General features: G+C 44.2%; 1 protein-coding gene across 1 annotated transcript in view; it reads left to right on the plus strand.

Moving 5' to 3' along the window:
- L3mbtl4 (L3MBTL histone methyl-lysine binding protein 4) overlaps positions 1-22,469 on the plus strand; it is a 317,660-nt gene that overhangs the window by 200,232 nt on the left and 94,959 nt on the right. Inside the window, exon 11 of the mRNA XM_051190683.1 lies at positions 15,659-15,832. Within this exon, the coding sequence (XP_051046640.1) occupies positions 15,659-15,832 (174 nt within the window). The remainder of the gene's footprint in view (positions 1-15,658; positions 15,833-22,469) is intronic.

The following is a 22,469-nucleotide window of genomic DNA, read 5'->3' on the forward strand; positions in this document are numbered from 1 at the left end:
GGAGGCTGCTCAAGCTCTCAGAAGGGCAGGGGGCATGGAAAGCTGCTGTGTCAATCACCGGGAAGTCACTGAGACTAAAGCATTTGGAATTGACAGTCTCAGAAATGAAGGATTCAAACCTGGGTCAGTGGGGGTGGCAATGTCTACATCCCTTACACACACACTTGCATAATATGGTGGATTTGATGAAATTGGAAAGAATTAGGAAAATGGCATGATTCACTTTAAATATAAATTCCTTTATATAATCTGCAAGCTAAAAATGAGGAGAGGAAAAATGTTGGGTTCGTCCAAAGGTAGCAAAGTCCCTAATAATGTTTATGGCCTAAGCAGGTAAGTGCATTTTTCACGTCTATGAATAGAAAATAGCAAGTAGAAATGAAAGCCCATAGATATCACTTTCTATAAAGATTGTACTGTCAAGCTTATGTAGGTTTAATGAGTAGATTGAGGTTTAATCAAGCAAAGAGAAATCTTAGATTGCCTTCTACCTTAATGTGGCAGCAACTGTTCCTACCCACAGGGTGGGGTCTGGATAAGCTCTTGCCATGAGTCAAGCGTTGCATCAGAGTGATCCGGCAGTGACCACAGGAAGGATAGTAACCATTTGTCAGAGTGGAGCCTGTGTGATCTGGTCATCAGGAAACCACTTTTAGAGCCACTAAGAATGCTAGTTTACCTCCACTGAGGCAGTAACCATGTTTCAAATTCTCCAAATACTCCTCTACAAGGACTCACGTTTCTTGGTTTCTTGAAAGACTAAGTACAAGGAGAAAGCAGAAGGGTGGGTGTTGAAATGGGGAGAGGAGGGGAGTTCTTAGAGAAACCCAGGATCCTGCACCTTGTACCATGTGACTTGTCACTAAGGCTGGACTGTCAGTTAGGGACCCTGCCTGCGCTATCTTCAGTAGCAGTGCAGGGTCCTATGCAACATGAGCTACTGCAGGCCTGTTGCTGCCTCCTGAGATGGTAAAGCTAACATATGCAAAGAGTTTCAACAGCCAGCTTGTCCGGCCTGATTTACCAACAAAGCCCGTAGCTGGAGAATGCCCGGTGCGGCTGGCTTTGTGCTGGTTTTTAAACAGAAGATGTCTGAGTCACTGGTTGGTTGTGGTAAGACACCGTGACCAAGGCAACTTGTAGAAGAAACAGTTTACTGGGGGCTTCCGGTTCCAGAGGGTGAGTCCGTGACCAACACGGTGTGGAGTATGCCAGCAGGCACACAGGTGGGCATTATGCTGGGCAGCGGCTGAGAGCCCATATCCTGATCTGCAAGGGAGGAGGCAGAAAGCGGGGAGCAAGCTGGAGATGGCTGGCGCCTTTGAAACCCCAAAGCCCACCCCCACCCCACCCCGACACACTGTTGCTGGTGGCTTTCTTTACTGCCAGGTCCTACTGTCCTTCTCAGACCCAAATAAGCACACAGATGCTGTATTAATTATTAAACTGTTGGCCGATGGCTAGGGCTTCTTACTGTCTAGCCCTGTCTTAATTATTAACCTGTAACTGCTAATCTATGTATTTCTACCTGGACTTTATCTTACCTGAGAACGCCTGGTGCATCCTATCTTTCCGGTCCCTCCTTGGTGTCCCTCTTGAGGCTCTCCTGCCTACCTTTCCCAGAATTCTCTGTCTTCTAGTCCCGCCTATCTTCCTGCCTCTATAGGCCAAACAATGTTTTATTCATCAACCAATAAGAGAAACACATATACAGAAGGACGTCCCAGTCAACACACCCCTTCCAACAAGGCCACACCTCTGAGGAGGAGCCTGGGACACTCTCTTGCTGGCGGTTCTCGGAGAGGAGAGCATCCGATGGAACTTGCTGGTGTACATCTGTCTAGGTTGTAAGTTATTTCTCCCTGAATAAACATCTATTCTGCCTATTTGTTTATCCTGATCCTTATTAAACCACAATATCCCTTAGTATTATTTTTCTAATTTATTTGAAGCAGGGCCTCTCCCTATATATTGTCCACAATAGCCATAATCTTGTGAGCCATTGCCTTAGTCCTCTGAAGTCCTGGGACTGTAGGAAAGTGCTGCCTTATGTGAAGTCGTTTGTATGTTTAACGCGCTTGCCTTCTCACTGTTGAAGTCAAAGAACTAAAAAGTGTCTGTCTTATACTGTATTACCACATGCCTAACCCAATGCTATGCACAATGTGTCATTTTGCAATACACGTGATCGGAAGCGTTATTGCCTACTGATCCCAGATTCAACTAAAATAGAGCCCTGTGAATGTGTTTAGGGTTATGATGGGTAATTTAGCTGTTGTAGTTGCAACTTCAGGGTATATGTGCATATATATGAGACTTATAAGTTCTCATTTTAAAACAGTGTCAGGGGGTTTTGAAATCATTTTTTTTTAATGGCAGAAAGTCAAGGCATTTTTAATCTCTTTCTTTCTTGTGGTTAATAAATTATGGCTGTTCCCAATTAAAAAAAAAATTATCCAGATGGCCAGTTCTTCACGTTGCGCTTCACTCCATGCAGAGAGCGTGCCCTGTTTCCAAAGACTCCCTTTTCTGCCACATGTGCTGTTCTTGAGGCATCACCACATTTGAGAAGGGGACATTTAAAACGTGAAACAGTTGAGGTTCTCTAAGAGTGTATCCTAGTGATCCTACTCAGTGCATCAGTGCCCGAGCCGTCTAGGAATACGCCAGTGTGCCACTTACCAGTCAACAAGGCGCCTACTACGACGTGGAATGCGCTCCACCAGGTGTCTCCTGGTTTTTATTTTCTCATGTATTTGGGACATCTTTCCCAAGACATAGTTAATTATAGTTATTAAAACCCAGCCCCTGGCTTCAAGCTGGCAGCATGTATACCCTGTGTGTAGGATTCCCTAACCGTGTGACTGTAATGGACTCATCTGTTCTTCTCTCTTGGCATCTGCTGAATATGCTCTAGAGAGAGACCTCCTTTCCATTTCCCTTCCTTTCTTTGTGACATAATCTCATCCTGTAGCCCAGGCTTGCCTAAAACTCACTATGTAGCAAAGGTTAGCCTTAAACTGACAGACATCCCCCTGCCTCATCTCCCCAAGGCCTGGGACTACAGATGTCACCTATCATCTCCTACTTTTCAGTTTTATTTCTCCCTCCCTTTCGTCTTTCCTAAGGTTCTGGGTGTTGAGCCCAGGGACTCAAGAATACCAGGCAGGTGTTGTACAACTGAGCTAAGCCTGTATTACGATTTCCAGTTTAGTGTCTTTAAGAGTGGCTCTCTGTTTCTTGTGTCTTTCTTGGGCTCTTTTCTTTCCGCTTATCTGTTTTGTCCAGTTCCAGTGTGTTAGTTTATGTTTTATCTTATTACATTTTATTATATTATCATCCTTTAGAAGCCTGTTTGCTTTCTATTTCTTAATTGTACTTTTTTTTCTAATGAGAGACAGAAAGGGAGTAGATCCAGATGGGAGAGAAGGTGGAGAGGAACAGGAAAGAATAAAGGGCAGAGAAACTATAACCAGGATATATTATGTGAGAAAAAATGTTCTACTTTCAATAAAAGGCAAAAAAGGTAGACATCCTTCATTGGGGTATTGTGAGGATTAACAGGGATGAGTTAATTTAGGAAGGTCTTCATCAGGTTGTGGTGCATAGCAAAGTATGAAATTATAACCTCTTTAATATTAGATGATTCAAGTTTTATTTTAATGTCATTTCCTTTAATTTAAAAAAAGAATTTTATAAGCTAATGTTAATATAAATAAAACATTAATACACACTTTAGGATAAATTCATAGTCTTTCATAAAACACAATCATATGTTATCAATAGCAAATAGTTTATTTGAATAATATTTTAGAATAGTTTATGGTAGAAAAAGTAATATTGATAGTATCTTCCTGTAATAGGTATTTATCCTTATCAAAATTTACATTGATAAGCCAACCATGTCATAACACAAAGTATATTTTTTTTCCTTAAGGCTGTTTTAAATATCTACCTTCAAGATCTAATGAAAGTTTCCTAATTCCCAATTAGCCTCTTATTGCTAATGAGGGCAATATTGCTTTATGCATATTGGATTTCAGTACACATTTGCCTTTTGGCATGTTAACTAATTTAGAAATAATGTAGCCGACAATCAGGCTCTTTAAGTGGAATCTGCCTCTACACATTAAACTTCCAAATTTTACTGGCTGTAAAATTTTAAGCAAACAACACAATGCTGTTTACTAGGGGCATGCTAGATAGACAGAACTCGCTCTCCAGAGAGACTGGGGATTTATTCTATTGAGAAGCGGCTTTTTCGTTCCCTCTTTCTCCAGGCCCTGCCGACCAGCAGTCAGCTCCGCGCTTTTAACACATAGGAGGACTCATTCAGTTTCTGTCCTTCAGCCATTGACTTATTTCTCTTAGCATACTGTCCTCAGAGTTCACCCATGCTGTCCCATTTGGCAGGCTCTCCGTCATTTAAAAAATGATAGAAATTTTTAAAAGAATTAACATTTTAAAAATATCATAAAAGCATGGGAAGGTAGGAAGCAAGCAGAAAACCAACAACTTGGATGATGTGTTTTGTTTGTTGGTGATAGTTGACCTATCAGATATGTGAGCTCTAGAGCAGAGATCCTAGGGTAAGCTTTTGGTGACACCTAGGAACTCAACAACAGAGACTACAGTGACACCTCAGGACTCGGAGTTGGGGAAGGTGACAGGAGTCAGCAGGACTTCCAGCCCTCCCCTTGAGTTTCTCAGGGTTTGAGGACACTTATCTTAGGCAGGTAAAGGGTTAGTTGGTTCCTTTCCTTTCCTTTTCTTTTTTTTTTTTCTTTTTTGCACCCCAATAGCACTCCTAGTCTTAGCAGAGAGGTTTGTCAAGATAACTGTGAATAGTAGCATTTAACCCACAGGTGAGGCATATATTACTAATATGCAAATACCCTCATGCATACTTAATAGCAACAGTCTAATTTAACTCCAATCGTGTTGAATTTAAAGTCTTCGAGCAGATGGGATTATTTCATTAGGCTTCATTGCCAAAATGTACACATTTAATTTACAGACGATTTTCAAAACTCATGCTTAAAGCATTTTTGAGCTAGATAATTACCAAGTTCTTTTTGGACCACTGTTCTGGAAACATACTCTCTGCTCTGAATGATATTTTATCTTTAAGTTTTTATGTTCATGATAAAATTTAAACCAAAAATGAAAGGGAGGAGACACACCTTAAAGTCCTTCAAAGGAACTAAACATATTTCAAGCTGGGATAGTAGGATTTTAAGCTGCATTTGCAAACTGAACTATAAAACCTACTTTGACAGGATCACACTTCTCAACCATGATTAAAAGGACGAAAACAACTTGTATACTGTAACCAAAAACTTCCGTGTAATGACAGAAATGCAAAATGATTGCAATAATTGTTTTGATTGGATTAATAATGTGGCATTGCTAATCACTTCATTTGTTTAATTTCCGGCTCAATGTTAACTGTGTAGATAGGGCTCTGGCAGGGTATTTTTAAACCCCACAGATTCCGTCCATCAGATCATCTCCCTGCATAAATTACACAAATTGCTTATTCAGTACATTAAGCTGATTGCAGTGTAAATTCTCCAAAGGCCATTAGTGTGTGTCGTTAGCATACTATCTCATTCCTTAAGACCAATTTACACCTTACAAGTTTATAGTAACTATAAACTGTGCCTCCTTCCCCATCCCCCTACACACACACACACACACACACACTCACACACACACACACACGCACGCACGCACGCACGCACACACCCCTCTTCATTCTAGGTGTATTTTCTTCCCTGTTTGCTTTACTGAACATATTACCTACAACAGAACGTGGCAAACATTTTGGTACAAGCTCAATTAGAGTGTGTCTCCTAAAGCAATCAAGCGCTGTATCTTGGGTTTGTCTCTTTGGTATTGGAACAGACATTAATGAAATTACTACGCTCCAAGCTACCACGAAAGAGAAGTAAACAGAGATGGAACAAATCTCCCTTCTTTCTGTGTATACCATCTTGAAAGTTCATTTTCTTGCCTCGTACTGTAGTCTTTAGTGGTTTCAACCTTGTAAATATTTCTAAAAACTCACCCCAGTAGCCCACAGGGCTGAACTGTGGTAGGAAGCCCTCTTCCAGAAGGGGCAACTGGCCCTACAGTTACCAGTTGTCTGGGTGAGCATTTCTTGTTTCATCTGGGTCAGGACAGATGCCAAAAAGTGATAAAGGTCCACGGTTTCTGAAATGACAGAGGTCGCTCCATGGAGGTAGCTATCCAGAATGGCTAGACCAGCAGTTTCCAACCTGTGGATCTGGACCACAACCCTTTCTCATGGGTCATCTAAGACCATAAGAAAACACAGATATTTACACTATGGTTCTAACAGTAACAAAGTTACAAAGTTACAGTAATTAAGTAGCAACAGAAATAATGGAAATAATGTAATAATGTTCTGGCCAGGGCATCACCACAACAGGGGAACTGGATTAAAGGATCCAAGCATTAGAAAGGTTGGGGACCACTAGGCTAGACAGAGGTATTGGAAAAAACAAAAAACAAAAAACAAAACAAAACAAAAAAAACAGGTAACACACACACATGGGCTGAGTTTGGAGACAGTGACATTGAGAAAGAGACTAAGAGGAGAGAGGAGACAATCATTCTTCAGCACTGTGCTGGGACGATGCCTCTCACTAATCTGAGGGACAGGAGTGGCTATGTGAACTGCCCCATCCCACCGCCTGTTTGTTTGGGAGGTGATGGCATGCTGAGGTGCCAAGCAGCAGGACTCTCAGTGCTAATGAGTTCACACCTCCAGCTTCTCATTTCTAGAACATCTGTTTCCTTGAAGAAGATCAGTAGTTCAAGCAGCAATACCGTTGATACCCACACTCATGAAGTTGGAAAGGCTGTGTGTGAAATCTGGAGAGCAGAGATCGTTTAGACCTTGGTTTTGGGGGTAATGAAGGTGCAAATGGCTTAAATGGCTTGGAAGGTGGTGTGCTTCGGGGTGGAGGGGTCACTGAATGGAGTGTGGAAATATTGCTCCTTGGGTCTAAGAGCGCTGTCTCGGGTTTTTTTGTTTGTTTGTTTGTTTTTTGCAGTGGGGAACATCACATCCAAAAGCAAGGAGGGAAACAAAGGTTTACTTTTATCTCACAACTTGCAGGTCACACACTGTCACCAAAGGAAGTCAGGGCAGGACTCCATGCTGACTCCTCCCTACTGCTTCCTCTCTCCTCCTTGTCTCCTAGTCCCGCCTGTCTTGCTTTCCTATTGGCCAGCAATGCTTCATTCATTAACCAATATGAGAAATATATTTACAAAATGAGAGTTACAGCTGGAAAGAAACTTCTTTTGTTGGAGGCACATACGCAATATAGTCTGTGCTGAACTTTCTACACAGATGGACACTGCAATCTGGAATCTAGTCTTCATGTTACATATGAGCAAACCCCATACTGCAGAAGATTCGGGTAGAAACAGGAATGAAACTCACTCCAGTCTGTCCCCAAAGCCTCTTGATGTTCCTGTATTCCGAGTGCTTTAGTGGAGTAACGTCTTCTGTTTGAAAAACAAAGGTTCGGAGAATGTTACGGTCCAGCGGGCACCCTCAGTCCATTTCTTTAACTCTAAAAATAACATTAGGGGAATTCTGCTCCTTCGACACACGCCCTGTCACTGTTAGGCTGTGTCTCTTTGAAGACTGAGAAATGACAGCCCTACCCGTGATGGACTTAACTCTTTGGATCCATGAGTTAAAATAATTCTTCTTTAAGTTACCTGTGTCAAAGTAATGAACAACGCAATTGATACAGGGGCCAATGTTCTCTTCCATTCCTGGTGACACTGATTCAACTCTACATACAAGATGACGGTAGAGATCTACATGGGTTAGGTTCCAATCCAGTGGTCCCTCTTCATCTCTGTGGGGTGGGGAGACAGAAGACAGAAGATGTGCCCAAACGGGGCTCAACAACACGGTAACTGCATGCTGACCAAATACTTGACAAAGCAATGTACAAGGAAAGATTTGATTGGCTCATAGTCTTGGAGTTTTCAGTCCATGTTCCCTGGCTTTTGACTTGACGTCTAGGCTTGTGGTGGTACAGATTTTCACACCGAAGGGCAGAGCATGTACATCACATTGCAGACAGATTCTGTCAGAGGAAGTGGTGTTTGGGGTAAGGAACAACTTCCCAGGACATACTCCCAGTGACCTTCCAGCTAGGGTCCATCTCCTCAAATTTTGAGAAGTTCCAAAACAGTTCTACCACACGGTAGATAATCCTACATACAATACTTGAGCTCCAGAAGAAAATATTAAAATTGAAAAGTCTTGAATTTTTATGTTTACTTATAATTGTTATTATTATTACTGGCTTTTAGCATCAGGGTTTCTCTATGTAACAGCCCTGGCTGTCCTAGCACTTAGTTTGTAGACCAGGCTGGCCTGGAACTCACAGAGACCCACCTGCCTCTCCTCCCGAGTGCTGGGAGTAAAGGCATGAGCCACCACTGCCTGGCTTGATTTGTACTTAAAATTACGAAGACTTTTATGTGAACTCACATTTTTTCACATAAGCCCTTGCTACTACAGCCATTTCATAAATCTGAAAATAAAAAGCATAAAGGTAGAGTAGCTTGTGGAAAGTTTAATCTTTCCACTGCTTCTGTCTCCCTGTTGAGCTGATTATAATGCTTGATTTAATCAGTAAGTCTCATCTAGCTTCCAATTGGCCATTTTCCCAAGTATCTAAGATCTTGAAGGACTGTCCAGGAAATTTTAAGAACCAGTAGTTTTTTTTTTTTTTCATTCAACTCTTTAAGCTCTGTACATATTTAGATTTCTTTTGAACTATAAAACTTTTAGAATTATAATTTTTTTGCTGTGTTGCATAAAATTAGCTGATTTTTGAAATAACAGCTATGTGATGGGTGAAATTGGGTTGTATTGTTTTGGGAACTTATCTTAAAGCTATTGAATTTAAGTTAAAAACTGAAATTCGAGACTTTAAATACTATATATATATGTGTGTGTGTGTGTATATATATAAATATACATATGTGCATACATTTATACATTTGCAAACATGTATGTGTACATATATATCCACAGATTTGTATACATAGGAGAGAGAGGGGTGTGTTTCTATATTGATGTGAGAGAGCAATAAAATCATGTCACATTTCTAGCATTTAAAATCAGGTGATGATGCTTCCTAGTCTACAGTCAAATCCATGTCATCTGTACTAACTCCCAGTCTTCCTAAAAATAAAATCAGCGGCACATGTCAGCTTTTAGAATTTTTACGAGGAGCTGCATAGCTATAACATAGTTTCAGTGATTTGTATTTCAATATACATCCTGTCTTTGGTGCTGTTTTTTTAAGAAGTCAATATATTCTTAAGGGAAGACAAGGATGTTTGCTCATCATCCTATAACACTAGGTAAGATTGGGCTTCTTATATTAAAGGCAGCGCATCCTGGGGAGGGTTAACTGCACTTCTAATTTGAAATCAATGAGGACATAGCATCGGAGGAAGGAGTCGCTTCCTTGATTATCAGTAAAGCTAAAAGCAACCTCAACAGGTGCTCACCCACTCATCTCCAGGACGGGTGATAACTCAGGCTTCATTTACCTCCTTCCTTCTCATCTCCACTGGAGATCCCCTTTCTCTTCCAGTTCCTGGGGAATCCCTTTTGTGATCTGATAGAGGCAGCCATTCAGCCCTTCCCAGTGGCCTTCAGTTTGGAGAGGCCGTGACCTTGTTCTGATCCATAAAAAGTATCAAATGATGACCGAGATCTCCTCACAGTGACTTCAGAATCAAATCTCCCACCTAGGGTGTGACTTTTCATTGCTATCTCCCTATGAGAGAGAAAAGAATATTATTTGGTAAATAAAGCCCTCACTGAAATACCAAATAGAGATGGTGGGTTCCTTGCATTTGAGCAGAACTCTTTGAAATGAAATGCAGCTGCATGCCTGATTGCTGGGCTGGATGGGACAGCTCCCTCCCTCCCTGCCTGTTGCAGGCCACCTCACTTCCAAGGATGAGAGGAAAGGTTGTCAGTGACCTGACACTCGTGGAATTCTGCTGACTACTGGGTTGTCATCTATGCTTTGAAGGGCAGCACTCAGGGACTGCACCGTGCTCACCATTTGCCGTCTGTCACGGTGTCATAAACAGCAAAATAATATTTGGGAAGGAGCAGGGACCCGGTGCTTAGAGGTTGCTGAGGGAGGGGAGGGCTGGCCGAGGAGCCTGCTACCTCAGCCCCTACTGGCTACAGGGAGGCTACAGCTGCATTCCAAATGGAAGGCTGCCATTAGGTAAGTTGTGACAACTTAGTTATGGCTCTTACGGTCCCAACCTCCCATCTCCGGGTCTTGACAGGGCATGGCTCAATATCTGTAGCAGAGCGACACAGTAACAGGGACCAAATTCACCAGGCAGGAAAGACAAAACAAGGATCGCCCAGACGTCGGCGATGCGTGGAAATAATTCTCGGTTCTCAGAACATGAGGTCTCTGAGCTGTCACCCAAGCCCACATTAGACACACTGAAGCCAGAGGCTGCTTGTCAGGGCCTCAATTAGGAGACGGAGGGCACAATAGGAGGATGTAGTTCTGAGTAAGAAGCACCTGAAAGATAAGGAAGACAGCATGTGGGAAGTGGATCTGTGCTTCCTGGTTTGAGGCTAGGAGATAAGGGCTGAGTCTCAGGAAGAGATGGCAAGGAAAGCTGGACCACAGGGTGCCGTACCAGGAGGGCACCCTGATTCTAGACACGTGGCAGATTGGACATTTTGAAACAAAGACCAAAGCTGGTGTTGTTGTTGGGGGGGTCAAACCCTACAAGACTACTGGGGCTTCAAAACAAAGCAAACACAGATTCCAGGGTGCCAGAAGTTTGTGCTGCTCATGAGGCTTGTCGAATCACCCCTGGCCTCCTGTCATTAGGGTGGGTCCTGGGGACATGGGAACCACAGCGGCCTTCAGGATGAAAGGAAGGAGGACAGAGAAGCAGAGGGGTCCTTTGGCCAGACACCAAATGCCGGAATTTGGCATCAGCTGCCTGAGTCGCTTCCTCCCACACACTGACCTCATTGAAAGGCAGAGGCAGAGCTGCCTTCAGAAAGCTGCTCTGAAAATGCCAGTAGCTCCTGTTTCCATTTACCTTCAGATGCTCAAAACCAGCCTTGCATATTCTCAACGCAAATCTCTACCACGTCACTGTAATCGCTAATATCTCGGAGTGTTGGCATCGTGAGTCACTAATGGTGTTTGCCGGTTTCCTTTCATCACCGGGTGAAAAGCATCTGTCAAAAGAACCAAACCTCTGACTTGAAGCAACATGTCTTTCAGCTTCATGCTCGCCTAGCTTACATCCTCTGTTCATCCGATTGACTGCTAAGAGTCTGACACTGACAGTTTTTAATAAAGAATCTGAGTGAGCCGCGTGGAACTCCCGATATTTGGATGCATCCATTTCCTATGGGCCAGCCTGAACGATCACACTGTCCCCTCCTCCTCCCTTCCGTGAGTTAAGCAGGAAACAAAGTGGTCAGCTCCATCAGAAGAGCTAACACACCCAAAGAAGCAGCTGCTGCCTGCTGGTGCCCCTCAGCCAGTTGCCCTGTCTGTGTGTCCACCCTCAGGGACCCAGGACCTGTTTATACTCCTCCATTATGGAGACACTGCTGTTAGGCCCTGGGTACCAGAGCTTCAGTTCAAGTAAGCCACTCAGGGTTTCTTTTGCTGAGATAAAACACCATGGCCAAAAGCAACATGGGAAGAAAGGGGTTAATTCAGCTCAAAGTTCCAGGGAACAGTCAGTCCCTGAGGGAAGTTGGGGCAGGAGCTTGGAGGCAGAAGCTGAGGCAGAGGAGGTCATGGAGGATGCTGCTTACTGGCTTATTCCCCAAGATTTGCCCAGCCTGATTTTTATATGCCCCAGGATCACCTACTCAGGGATGGTGTTACCTACAAAGCCCCTCCCCACACACGCCAATCACTAATGTAGAAGAGGCACAGTAGGCTTGCCCACAGGCCAATCTGGTGGGGGCCATTCCTCTTTTTTTTTATTTTTTCTCCTTTTCTCTTTTTCTCAACTGATTTCAACTTGTGTCAAGTTGGCATAAAGCTAGGCAGCGCAGACATTTTCTCTGGTTTATTCCCTTTAGAGCCATTTTTCCCCAACATGTAGCTAAATCTATAGATGTGGAGGTAAGTTTAAGTGGTTGCCACCACTTCGAGGGTTTTTCCGTGTGACTGGGCTACAGAAGCTCACGCGCTCTCAAGCACCTGCCGGCCCATAGATGGGAGCAGAGGGGCAGCCACCACCAGCATCTCTACTCCATTCACCGTTGCTGAGAAGGCAGGCTGTGGGTGTAGCAATGCAGACACAGGCTCCCTGCGTATCCTAACGTTGCTTCTGAAGCCCTAAGTGAGGCAGACGATTAGGTGAGAAGCTCCGTTGTCTCTTTGGTGCTTCTTTTTCATCTTCCATCGGTGTCTTAAATTCGTCACCATGCTCTTCGGCAAAGCTCGTTTCTGCCATCTAATATATTCTTTTGAACCTCTCAAGTCTGTGATGTCATCGTGACCCAGGTTCTCGCACGCCTGGCCTGGCTGAATTGGAAACTGCTCTATCCTAGTGATGCTCTGTGTGCCGTCTAATTCCTTGCGACCATGAATGACTGGGAGAGAATGAGAGTGCCTCCAACACGTAGGCGGCTGACGAATGGCGCCATGTGCCGATTAGCAAAGGGAGAGAGACACAGGAGAAATACTGTACAAGGGAGCCCTGGCTCGGTTTGCTGCCGTTCCATGCTGGACCAATAAGCTGGAGAGGTAGGCCTGCAACAACAGCTAGCAAGAGTCTCCTAAAGTGGTTACAGGAAGTTAAAAATTAAATGAATTAATAAAAATTAAATTAAAAAATTGATCATTAGATCCCCAGGTTGGGAGTCTGTGTTAGATGGGCATTAATGATTCCGAGTAGCAGCCCTGCATGGGACAAAAGATCTCTGTCAATCCTGCTAGGCTTTCTCTGTGGAAAGTGCTTTCTTAGATCTCCGGTGATGCAGCCTAACAGCCTAACAGACATAAGCAGCTCTGGGTTCTGCAAACTGTGTTTCTTCTGGGGCCACTCACCGAGTTTCCCCAGCTATTGGGCTATTGTCCAGACATAACATTGTATCCACATTCCCAAAGTCTGCACAAAAGTTATGCTTGATTAAAAAAAAAATTCCTTGAGAATTTTATACAGTATACCCCCAACTCCTTCCGGATCCTTCCCCACTTCCCTGCCCATCTGTCTGATCTATGCCATGCTTCTTAATATGCCTTTCTGAGATTCCCCACCTCTGGGACTAATAATTTGGTAACTAGGGGTCTTCTTAAGAAGGCGCAGAGCGTGGGAGAGGTGCTTATGTTATGTGAACCTGTTGCACAGATAGTGGTGTTTGTGGAATGCCAGGTACAGTGATGGGCGTGGTACACACCCAAGAAATGGTGCTGTGGTGGGCGTGGTACACAGCCAAGAAATGGTGCTGTGATGGGCATGGTACACAGCCAACAGATGATCCTGTGATGGGTGTGGTACACAGCCAACAGATGATCCTGTGATGGGCATGGTACACAGCCAACAGATGATCCTGTGATGGGCATGGTACACAGCCAACAGATGATCCTGTGATGGGTGTGGTACACACCCAACAGATGATCCTGTGATGGGCGTGGTACACACTCAACAAATGATCCTGTGATGGGCATGGTACACAGCCAACAGATGATCCTGTGATGGGCGTGGTACACACTCAACAAATGATCCTGTGATGGGCGTGGTACACACCCAACAAATATGCTTCTAACTTTATTATGAGTTGTGTTTATTGGTATGAGTGACTTAGCGTCCTTGCCAGATTTGTGTCCTCTAATGTGCCTCACTCCCAACAAATACTCATTTAGGGGATTCACTACATCATTATGTATAGTATATCGTTATAATCAATAACTAGAAAATGAATAGACCAGTAGACCATCACTAATTTGTGTCATTTTAACGATACCCATATGTAGGGCCTGCCTATCTGTAGCAGAGGCTGTTGGTCAACCATGATGCCATGATACTCACACAGGTCCGTCTTGCCACATTGGGCCAGGCTGGTGCCATGACTATTCCCACCTGCAAACTCTAGAGACCAACTCCAAATAGAGCTTGCCACTAAAGCCCTTCTGGAGTAAGCTTGCTTACAGACCTTCTAGAAAACACATTCTGCCATAGAGTAGGTAGAGGGAAGTTGGCTTTGGTCCATGATTTACCTTTCCTGTGTTCATAAAGAATTTGTTTTGTGTTATATAAGCAGTGCTTTCCTGAAAAGCCAACTGTTTCTACATCGATGCATTTGGCCACCTAATCCTCTATATGTAGCCTCTTCCTACACTGTGGTGGTAATAGAATAGCCATGATCTGATGAATCTTGATATGAGACTGTGCGGGATGTCTGACTTAAGGTGTGTGTGTGTGTGTGTGAGTGTGTGAGTGTGTGTGTGTGAGTGTGTGTGTTATGAGTGTGTGTGAGTGTGTGTGAGTGTGTGTGAGTGTGTGTTATGAGTGTGTGTGAGTGTGTGAGTGTGTGTGTGAGAGTGTGTGAGTGTGTGTGTGTGAGTGTGTGTGTGTGAGTGTATGTGGTGTGTGTGAGTGTGTGTGTGAGTGTGTGTGTGAGTGTGTGTGTGAGTGTGTGTGTTATGAGTGTGTGTTATGAGTGTGTGTGAGTCTGTGTGTGAGTGTGTGAGTGTGAGTGTGTGTGTGTGAGTGTGTGGTGTGTGTGTGTGAGTGTGTGAGTGTGAGTGTGTGTGTGTGTGGGACTCTTTTGAGTTCCCTCCTCTCTCACTCCACTGTGAGTAACTGAGCCTGAGATAGGATGTACCTTTCCCCAGAGCATATCTTCACTTTCCCTGGTGGTAGCTACTTTGTAGCTGTCAGCAGCAAATGTTTCAAGGCTTTTTTGTTCATTTGTTTGTTGAGACAGGACCACCGGCTCAGAAATGTGACAGTCTGATCAGATAGAACATGTGCTCTAGCTCATTCCTCAACCAAAGGCAACATTCTGAGTTTAGGATTAGGTGTGACAATGAGGAGAGGCAGAGCCCCAGGCCGTCTGGGCAATGGTCTTCTTAGCTGCCTAAGAGTGCAGTCCTCCCAAACAAGTGTAGGAAGCTTGAGCAGAGAAATGCAGCCATAGTGTTTGTGCACACATGTCTATGAAACACCCAGCCCGAAGCTCCCTGGAGGGCAGAGGTTCTTAGCTACCCCAGCATCTATGGAACAAGTAGTTAACCAGGGCTTGTGTACTAGAGAGCACAGACTGAGGGAAATCATGTTTGACAACCTTCCTGCTGCATGGGAGATGCATTTGGTTGCTATTCTTAGGTTCCCCAAGTTACAAATGCTGCATGCACTGATGAATGTGTCCACGATACTTTGCTGTATGGCCTCTAACTACAGACATTCTTCCTCAAGAGGCACTGTGGGAGGAACCCATCGGAGTTTACACGTGTCAAAGAAGAAAGTCTCATTTTCAAATACGAGATGTACATCTACTCTGATGACAATGTACCCTGCTTTGTGTCGATAAACTAACAGCTTTCCTTTTCACACAAACCAGTGCTTTTGGATGCCCATATTCAGACATGAACTTGAGGAGGGAGGCAGCACTTCAGGTCCGCCCGAGAGAACAGACACAGACATATTTGGAATCATATTCTTCACATTCCACCTTGGAAAACCTCCACAATTTGAATTTCAATGGAAAATGTGAAGAAATGAGCAGTCAATCCAGGTAAGAAACTTTGAGGACTTGAACCAGAAAGCAAACCATGTGGAATTCCAATGGGGCAAATGTATACTGGTGTGAGTTCACCAAGATAATTCTCCTGCCTATTGCCATACTTAGTATCTCACAGAGTTAACCTGCTCCTCCGCCCAAACACTTCTGAATGTGGAGACCGCACATAAGCAACAGAAAGCACATCTCAAATGACCAGTCCTAAAAGATGCCTTTTATCTTGCAAACATTTTTGTTCTTAGGACTTATTTCATCCGTGAAACCCTTTGGCATGAGCTGAGAATTTATACCCCCAGAGTCACATCAAGCTGTCCGCTCAGACCGGTTGCTTGTCAGTCACCTTTGAGCCACACCTGTCTGAGATACAAGTTCTGTCTCTCCTTACTCTCCGTCCCTACTCGCTGCTCACTTGTTACCTTTTCTATCCTAAATATACATTTACAAGTCTCAGCAGAAAATTCTACCTTTTACTTATGCAATTGTTTTCTGAGGTGCTTCAAATACAACCTGATTTGACTATTTTTTTTTTTTTTTTTTTTTTGTAAAACTCAAAACAAGCAATCTAAATACTAACATGTTTTCTTCAAAGTACCCCATGGTTCCCTCAAGTGCAAACACAGAAAAGTCAAACATTTGGTGTGTAACTGAAAAGCATTTTAGAGCAGTGGTTCTTAACTTATAGGTCTGTACCCCTTTGGGAGTTGAACAACCCTTCCATGGGGGTTGCATATTAGATAATGTGCATATCATATATTTATACTATGACTCAAAAACAAAATTATAGTTATAAAGTAGCAAAGAAAATAATTTTATGGTCGAGGGTCACCACAACATGGGAACCAAGTTAAAGGGCCACAGAATTAGGAAGGTTGAGAACCACTGCCCTAGAGAAAAGTGGCAACTGAGTGTTTTCTAAACCCCACATCAGGCTGTGAGAACCTACCCTTGCCATCTGTGATTGACAGAAGAATCTATTCCTGGTCTCAACCTTCAGAATGAAGCTGGGAATTTACCCAGTGGGTGGAGTTCACTTAGAAAGCTGGGCCCATTCACGTCGCAAGCCCCGGGTTTATGCGTGTTCACTGGGAGAACTGAGCTCACTGCACACACTCTCACATGCCTGTTTCATGGCTGGACTACAGATTTGTCCTGTTTGCTTACCAGCGGTTTAGAACACGTGCAGGACATTTCATTTTTGTTAAATGCTGTTTTGGTTTCAGTGGCTCAGCATGCAATCACAACCCGGTCTCCTCTTAGATGCATGACCCTTCTGTATGTGCAGGCACGCCTCTATTTCTGTCGCCATGCTTGAGTTTTTATTATTTACTGACACCCACTCCCCCGTTGAATCTTCACAGGGTCTGGTTGTTCTTTGCTGCTCGCTCACACCCACAGTGTTTACAACATTGAGTAGTTGAGAGCCTGTGTGTTCCTCCTCCTCCCGGATTGAAGTAGCGCACCCTCCCCCACCCCCCCAGATTGAAGGAGCCCCACCCATTTCCTTTTTAAATGATTTCCTCCAGGAACACATGCATCCATGTGATTTCTTTCTTTTTGATGCATTCTGTTGTATTTTTCCTAAGCAAAAGTTCACCTGGTCTCTCCTGTAAATATTTTAGACTTTCATATTCAATGCCACAAGTCACAGAGACTAAGCAGGCCTCTGAACTGCATTTGGAAATTCTCGTATCATCTGTGAGGCTAGCTAAACCAGCTTCTCCCTCCATCCCTTACCCCCCCCCCCCAGCAAACACAGGTATCTTGTCATCCCATCTCAAACTCCTCATGGGGATTTTCCTCTGCTGACATTTAATCGGGCCCCTCACTATTTCTGAGGGGATTTGCAATTAAGTATAACGAGCAGAACAGTTAGCGCAGAGAGAAAGAACAGAAAATCCTTAGCTAAGTACTCAATGCAAACCTTGGCTAATGCAAAAGTCTCAAGTGACCCTTGATGGGGGATGTCCTTCTGTGTATATATATTCTTCGTATTGGTTGATAAAAAAAAACAAAAACACTGATTGGCCAGCAGTAGCCAGGTAGGAAGGATGGGTGGGTCTAGGCGGAGAGGAGAATGCTGGGTAGGGGCAGGCACACCACGGAGCTGAGCTGAGGAAGGAATAACAGACCCTAGTTCATCAAATCCTATTTTGTGTCCATTCCGGGCTGTGGAAGCAGCTGCAGGAAGTGGGTGACATCATTTGGGGCTCATCCCTTCAGGTCAGGCAATCGTCAGACTACCACTGGCAATCCCAGGATTGGCATCACGGTTACTATACACACAGTCACATGTGAGCGTATATAGTACATATTAATTATATTAATCTTTACAGTGAGGTCACTGGTAGTATATTTATGACGCTGTTACTTGCCTCGGTAGTAGAAAGTTTATTTATGGTCACATATATATTAAAGGGTCACATTTTAAAAAGGATATGCACTCCCAATGTCCGTAAGATTTACCTTTAGAAACTCACATAGGCGTGTTGCGTTTACCTTTAAGACTCAGACCCACAGTATCATCATAGGTAGCAACTATTGAAAGTGCATATTTACTTTATATGAAGTATGTACACTTGTTTCAGTTTAAAGGAAATATTTATATTTTTTTATTCATGTTTTTTCCGGGTAAGTAGTATTATATTCACGGTGCATTGAGTGGAGACAAACTGCTTGGTGTAAATCTTTCACTTAGGTCTTACTCACTACATGGGCTGGATGGAAGCAGTGTTAACGCACGTAACCGTTGATAGTTTCTTATAGTTTTAACGCTTTGGGCAAAACGGAGACCATTGTCATTACCGCAGTGAGGATGCTGTGTTTAGAGAGTAGAGACCTCTTGGCTGTTGATCTGGGACCCAAACCTATGTCATCCGATTGCAGCCAGCATGTTTCTGTCTAGTGAACTAAAAACAGGATGTATCGACAATTGCTATTGTCTTGGTATTAAAGTCACCTGCTCTCTTCAAGCTAAACATCTTGTTAATTTCATCGTATCATTAGGAAAGCCCTGGCATTGGTATTTTTCTTATTCTGTTTTTTTTTTTTTCTTTCATTACATTGGCAACTGAAGGTTCAGAAAGTACAGGCAAAAGTCTTTGAAATGACACAGGGCCCCCAGTAGAGAGGTTGGGGTTTGCGTACATAAATCCCTGGTTTCAGATCCTAAGTGTGTTCAGTTACAGCCTAAGAGCGGACAGGCTTTGAAAAGGCCTGGCTGGGAATCCTCTGCCTGATTTTTATACTACCAGCTATAGGTTTTAGGGCCATATATGATAGAAACGTTTCTAATTTGTAAAAGCAAAACTCCCCTGGGGAGACTTCTGCTATGAGTCCCTCCTATCTGTGGAGCACACAATGCAGACCCCCACCTTAGCACAAGTCACTCTAATATACTAAAGGCAGGGTAGTACAATTAGAACAATCAGCCGTCTTCATGGCGTACGCGATCCCTATGGCATGCAGCTCCCCCTGCATTCCCTGCCAGCTCTTCACCTCAAGTCTGAGGAAAGCATTTTTTTTTTTTTTCAGGTTTTTCTCATAACTCCCTTTGCCTCCCCGAAGCAGCATTCGCCAAAGCATTAAATTCGCACAGTTGACCACACCGGAATTCCTGTCATTTTTCAGCCAGTACTACTAATTATTTTGTTTTTAATTTAGGAAGCTGAGAAAAGGCCACATTGTTTTCCCCGATGCCTGCCACTCCATCCATTTATGTGCTCCTCGAAGGTCTGTGTTGGTAATAGAAAGGAGCCCGGGAAATTGCGATCATCAGCAAACGGCACGCGATGGAATTGTCTCCTAATGACTGTGATAATAAATCGCACTGCCATGAACCAACTAGTTTCTTTCCGCCTCTCAAATTAGCCATGAGGCAGCGTACCTTCTATGGGGCCATGGCCCAAAACATAACAGTTAGTTTTTCCACATATTAACCTTCCCTGTTCGTCCATAGGTTTCCTTTAATGGACCAGGCTTCCTTTTAGCTTGGGGCGAGCTGCAGGTGTCCCCACTCCTCCACCCCTCCCCCCACCCCCATCAGTCAGTTTTGCTTGTTTTCCTGCATTAGGCATCTACTCCTACCCTCCCTCCGCTGCACATTGCCTTTTGCCCACAGCTCCTCCCTAGTCCGTGCACCTTTTCTGGGCAGCTCCAGCCAATGTGAAGAGAGGAGGTTGCGTTTTATGCTCCTGTGTTTCTGTCACCTAGAAAACCATCTGGCCCTTAGTAGGCACTTGGCAAATGATGTAGACTTAACAGCTAACACATGCCTGAGACTTGGTGGTCTTGGAAGCCAGAGTCAGGGAAGAGGCAGCAGCTCCTCACCTGTCCTCAGCCCCTGGCCCTTTTGCTCTGGGTCACCCTTGAGTACCTCTTGTGTGTGTCTATATGTATCTGTGAATTTCCCACCTGGTCCCGCAGCCAACCAGCCCCAAATAAACACACAAAGACTTACGTTAATTTGTAAACTGTTGGCTGGTGTCTGGGGCTTCTTATTGGCTAGCTCTCTCTTAATCATTAACCCATAACTACTAACCTATGTATTTCGACATGGCCGTATCTTACCAGAGAACGTCTGTCTCATCCTACCTTCCCAGTCTCTCCATGGCGTCCCCTCTGGCGGCTTCTCTCCGAGTCTCTCCCCAGAATTCTCCTCCTCCGGTAGCCCTGCCTATACTTCCGGCCTGGCTATTGGCCAATGAGTGCTTTATTCATCAACCAATAGGAGGAACATGTGTACAGAAGAACACCTCCATCGCACCTGTCCGGTGCATTTCTGCATGTGCCTTTTGTTCTTCAGGGAGCTACAGATGCCAAGCGGGAGAGCGGGTGCTCTCCTCTTCCGGTTTGGTTTCTTCAGTGCCTCTGAGTTCACGCGGTCAGCTACTGACATTCATGTTCCTCTCATAGTCTCCGCTGCCGTAAAACGGATGCAAATGTGAGAGAGCTCACATATTTGCACTTTGATTTAGGGCATATATTGACACATATAAATGTTTATAAAAGCACCACACCTGCCCTGGCATGTAGCAAACACTCCTGGGGTGATCATTCCATATCTCCTTTTCCCTATCTTTATACAACCTGCTGCCTTTAAAACCTTACAATTGGCCTAGTTACAGTTCCCATTTAACACTCATCTTGGGACCAGGAGGAATTTAGGTCTTCACTTACTTGGTTGGAGAAAAACATTCGGCGTCTGTGACTAAATTAAGCCCCTTAATCAAGGAATCCATGATCACTAACTTCTTCAGTGTAAGGGGGAGGAGACCAAAGCAAATCACCGTGTCCCCGTTGACCCCATTGGAGGTAAATTTACCCTAGCTGGTCAGCGGCAGGACAGGGCCAGAATTAAGGTGACAGGTTCTAGTCACCGTGTTGGTGATCTTTGCTGCCAAGCGGCGGATGGGCACTATCGCTGCAGAGATGAAGAAAGGGAAAGGAAGAGGCCATAACAGTGACAAGTGGCATGGAAAAGTCACATGGGGTGAGGGTGGGGTGAAGGGGAGGGTAATGCCTGAAACACTCTTCAGCTCCCGATAGCAGAATCCCCAAGGCCATGGTAGTTGGGAGACACTAAGGGAGGAGGTAACAAAGGATCTGCCTGCCAACTCTGCAGATCAGCAGGGAAACAAGCCCTCAGCTGGGTGCTATGGAAGGGTTCACCCCTCACCAAGCCCCAGGGGCTCCGTGCATGCAGTGTTGATCAGTCCTGCAGAATGCCGCACACCACGCAGTTTCTATAAGTCAGTCATGCAGAACGTTGCACAGCATGCATGCAGTGCCGGTCAGTCAGTGAGATCCTGAAAGAGACATTGCTGGGATGACTCTCATCAGGCAGTTTCTAATTTATTGTGGATCTCTGGATCGCTGGTGCCTTGGCCAGAGCTCTTGGTGATTAAGTTCTACAGAACACCCTGTTCTACGGCCTGCATGTTTCCTCGTGCGAAGCAAATATTAGTGTTCCTGGAGCCCCAAGAGTAAAGTCACTGTCTGGTCACCAACAGGCATTTCTTCTCACCTTTATACCCAGTCTTGCATCGTAAACTAGGGACAGTTAACACGTTCTTCTAATTATAAGAAGCATTACTTGTTTACTAGAAGAAAGTTAGAAAATATCGATGAGTAAAATTAAAACATAGCAGCCCAGAGAGATGGCTCAGCATTTAAGAGCACCATCTGTTCCTCCAGAGGACCCTGGCTCGGTGCTGCCACTCATAACTCATAACTGTCTATGACTATAGTTCCAGGTCATCTGACACCTCTAGTCTCCATGGGAAGCAGGCACATGCATGTGGGTGCACAGGACACCACACACATAAACTGTAAATAAGTAAAACATAAAACAATAATATACAGACCTTTTCTGTCCCACAGTCTAACTGGCACAGACCAAAGAGAATTATTAGAGGTCAACCATTTCTCATTCCTATTCTGTTATTCATCTCTGCAAACTGAAGCTATTTCTGTCAAGGACCTTACATCTTCTATGTCTACATCGTTATGCTAGGTGGAACCTCTGTCTTCACAAAACTTGTATAAAATGGTTTTATGCTGCAGCAGGTCTTACACCTAAGAACACATTACATTACAGGGGACCCGGGGGAGGTAGCTAAGTCAGCAAAGTGCA

The sequence above is a fragment of the Phodopus roborovskii genome, unplaced genomic scaffold (genome assembly GCF_943737965.1).
Source record: "Phodopus roborovskii unplaced genomic scaffold, PHOROB, whole genome shotgun sequence".
Lineage (NCBI taxonomy): Eukaryota > Metazoa > Chordata > Mammalia > Rodentia > Cricetidae > Phodopus > Phodopus roborovskii.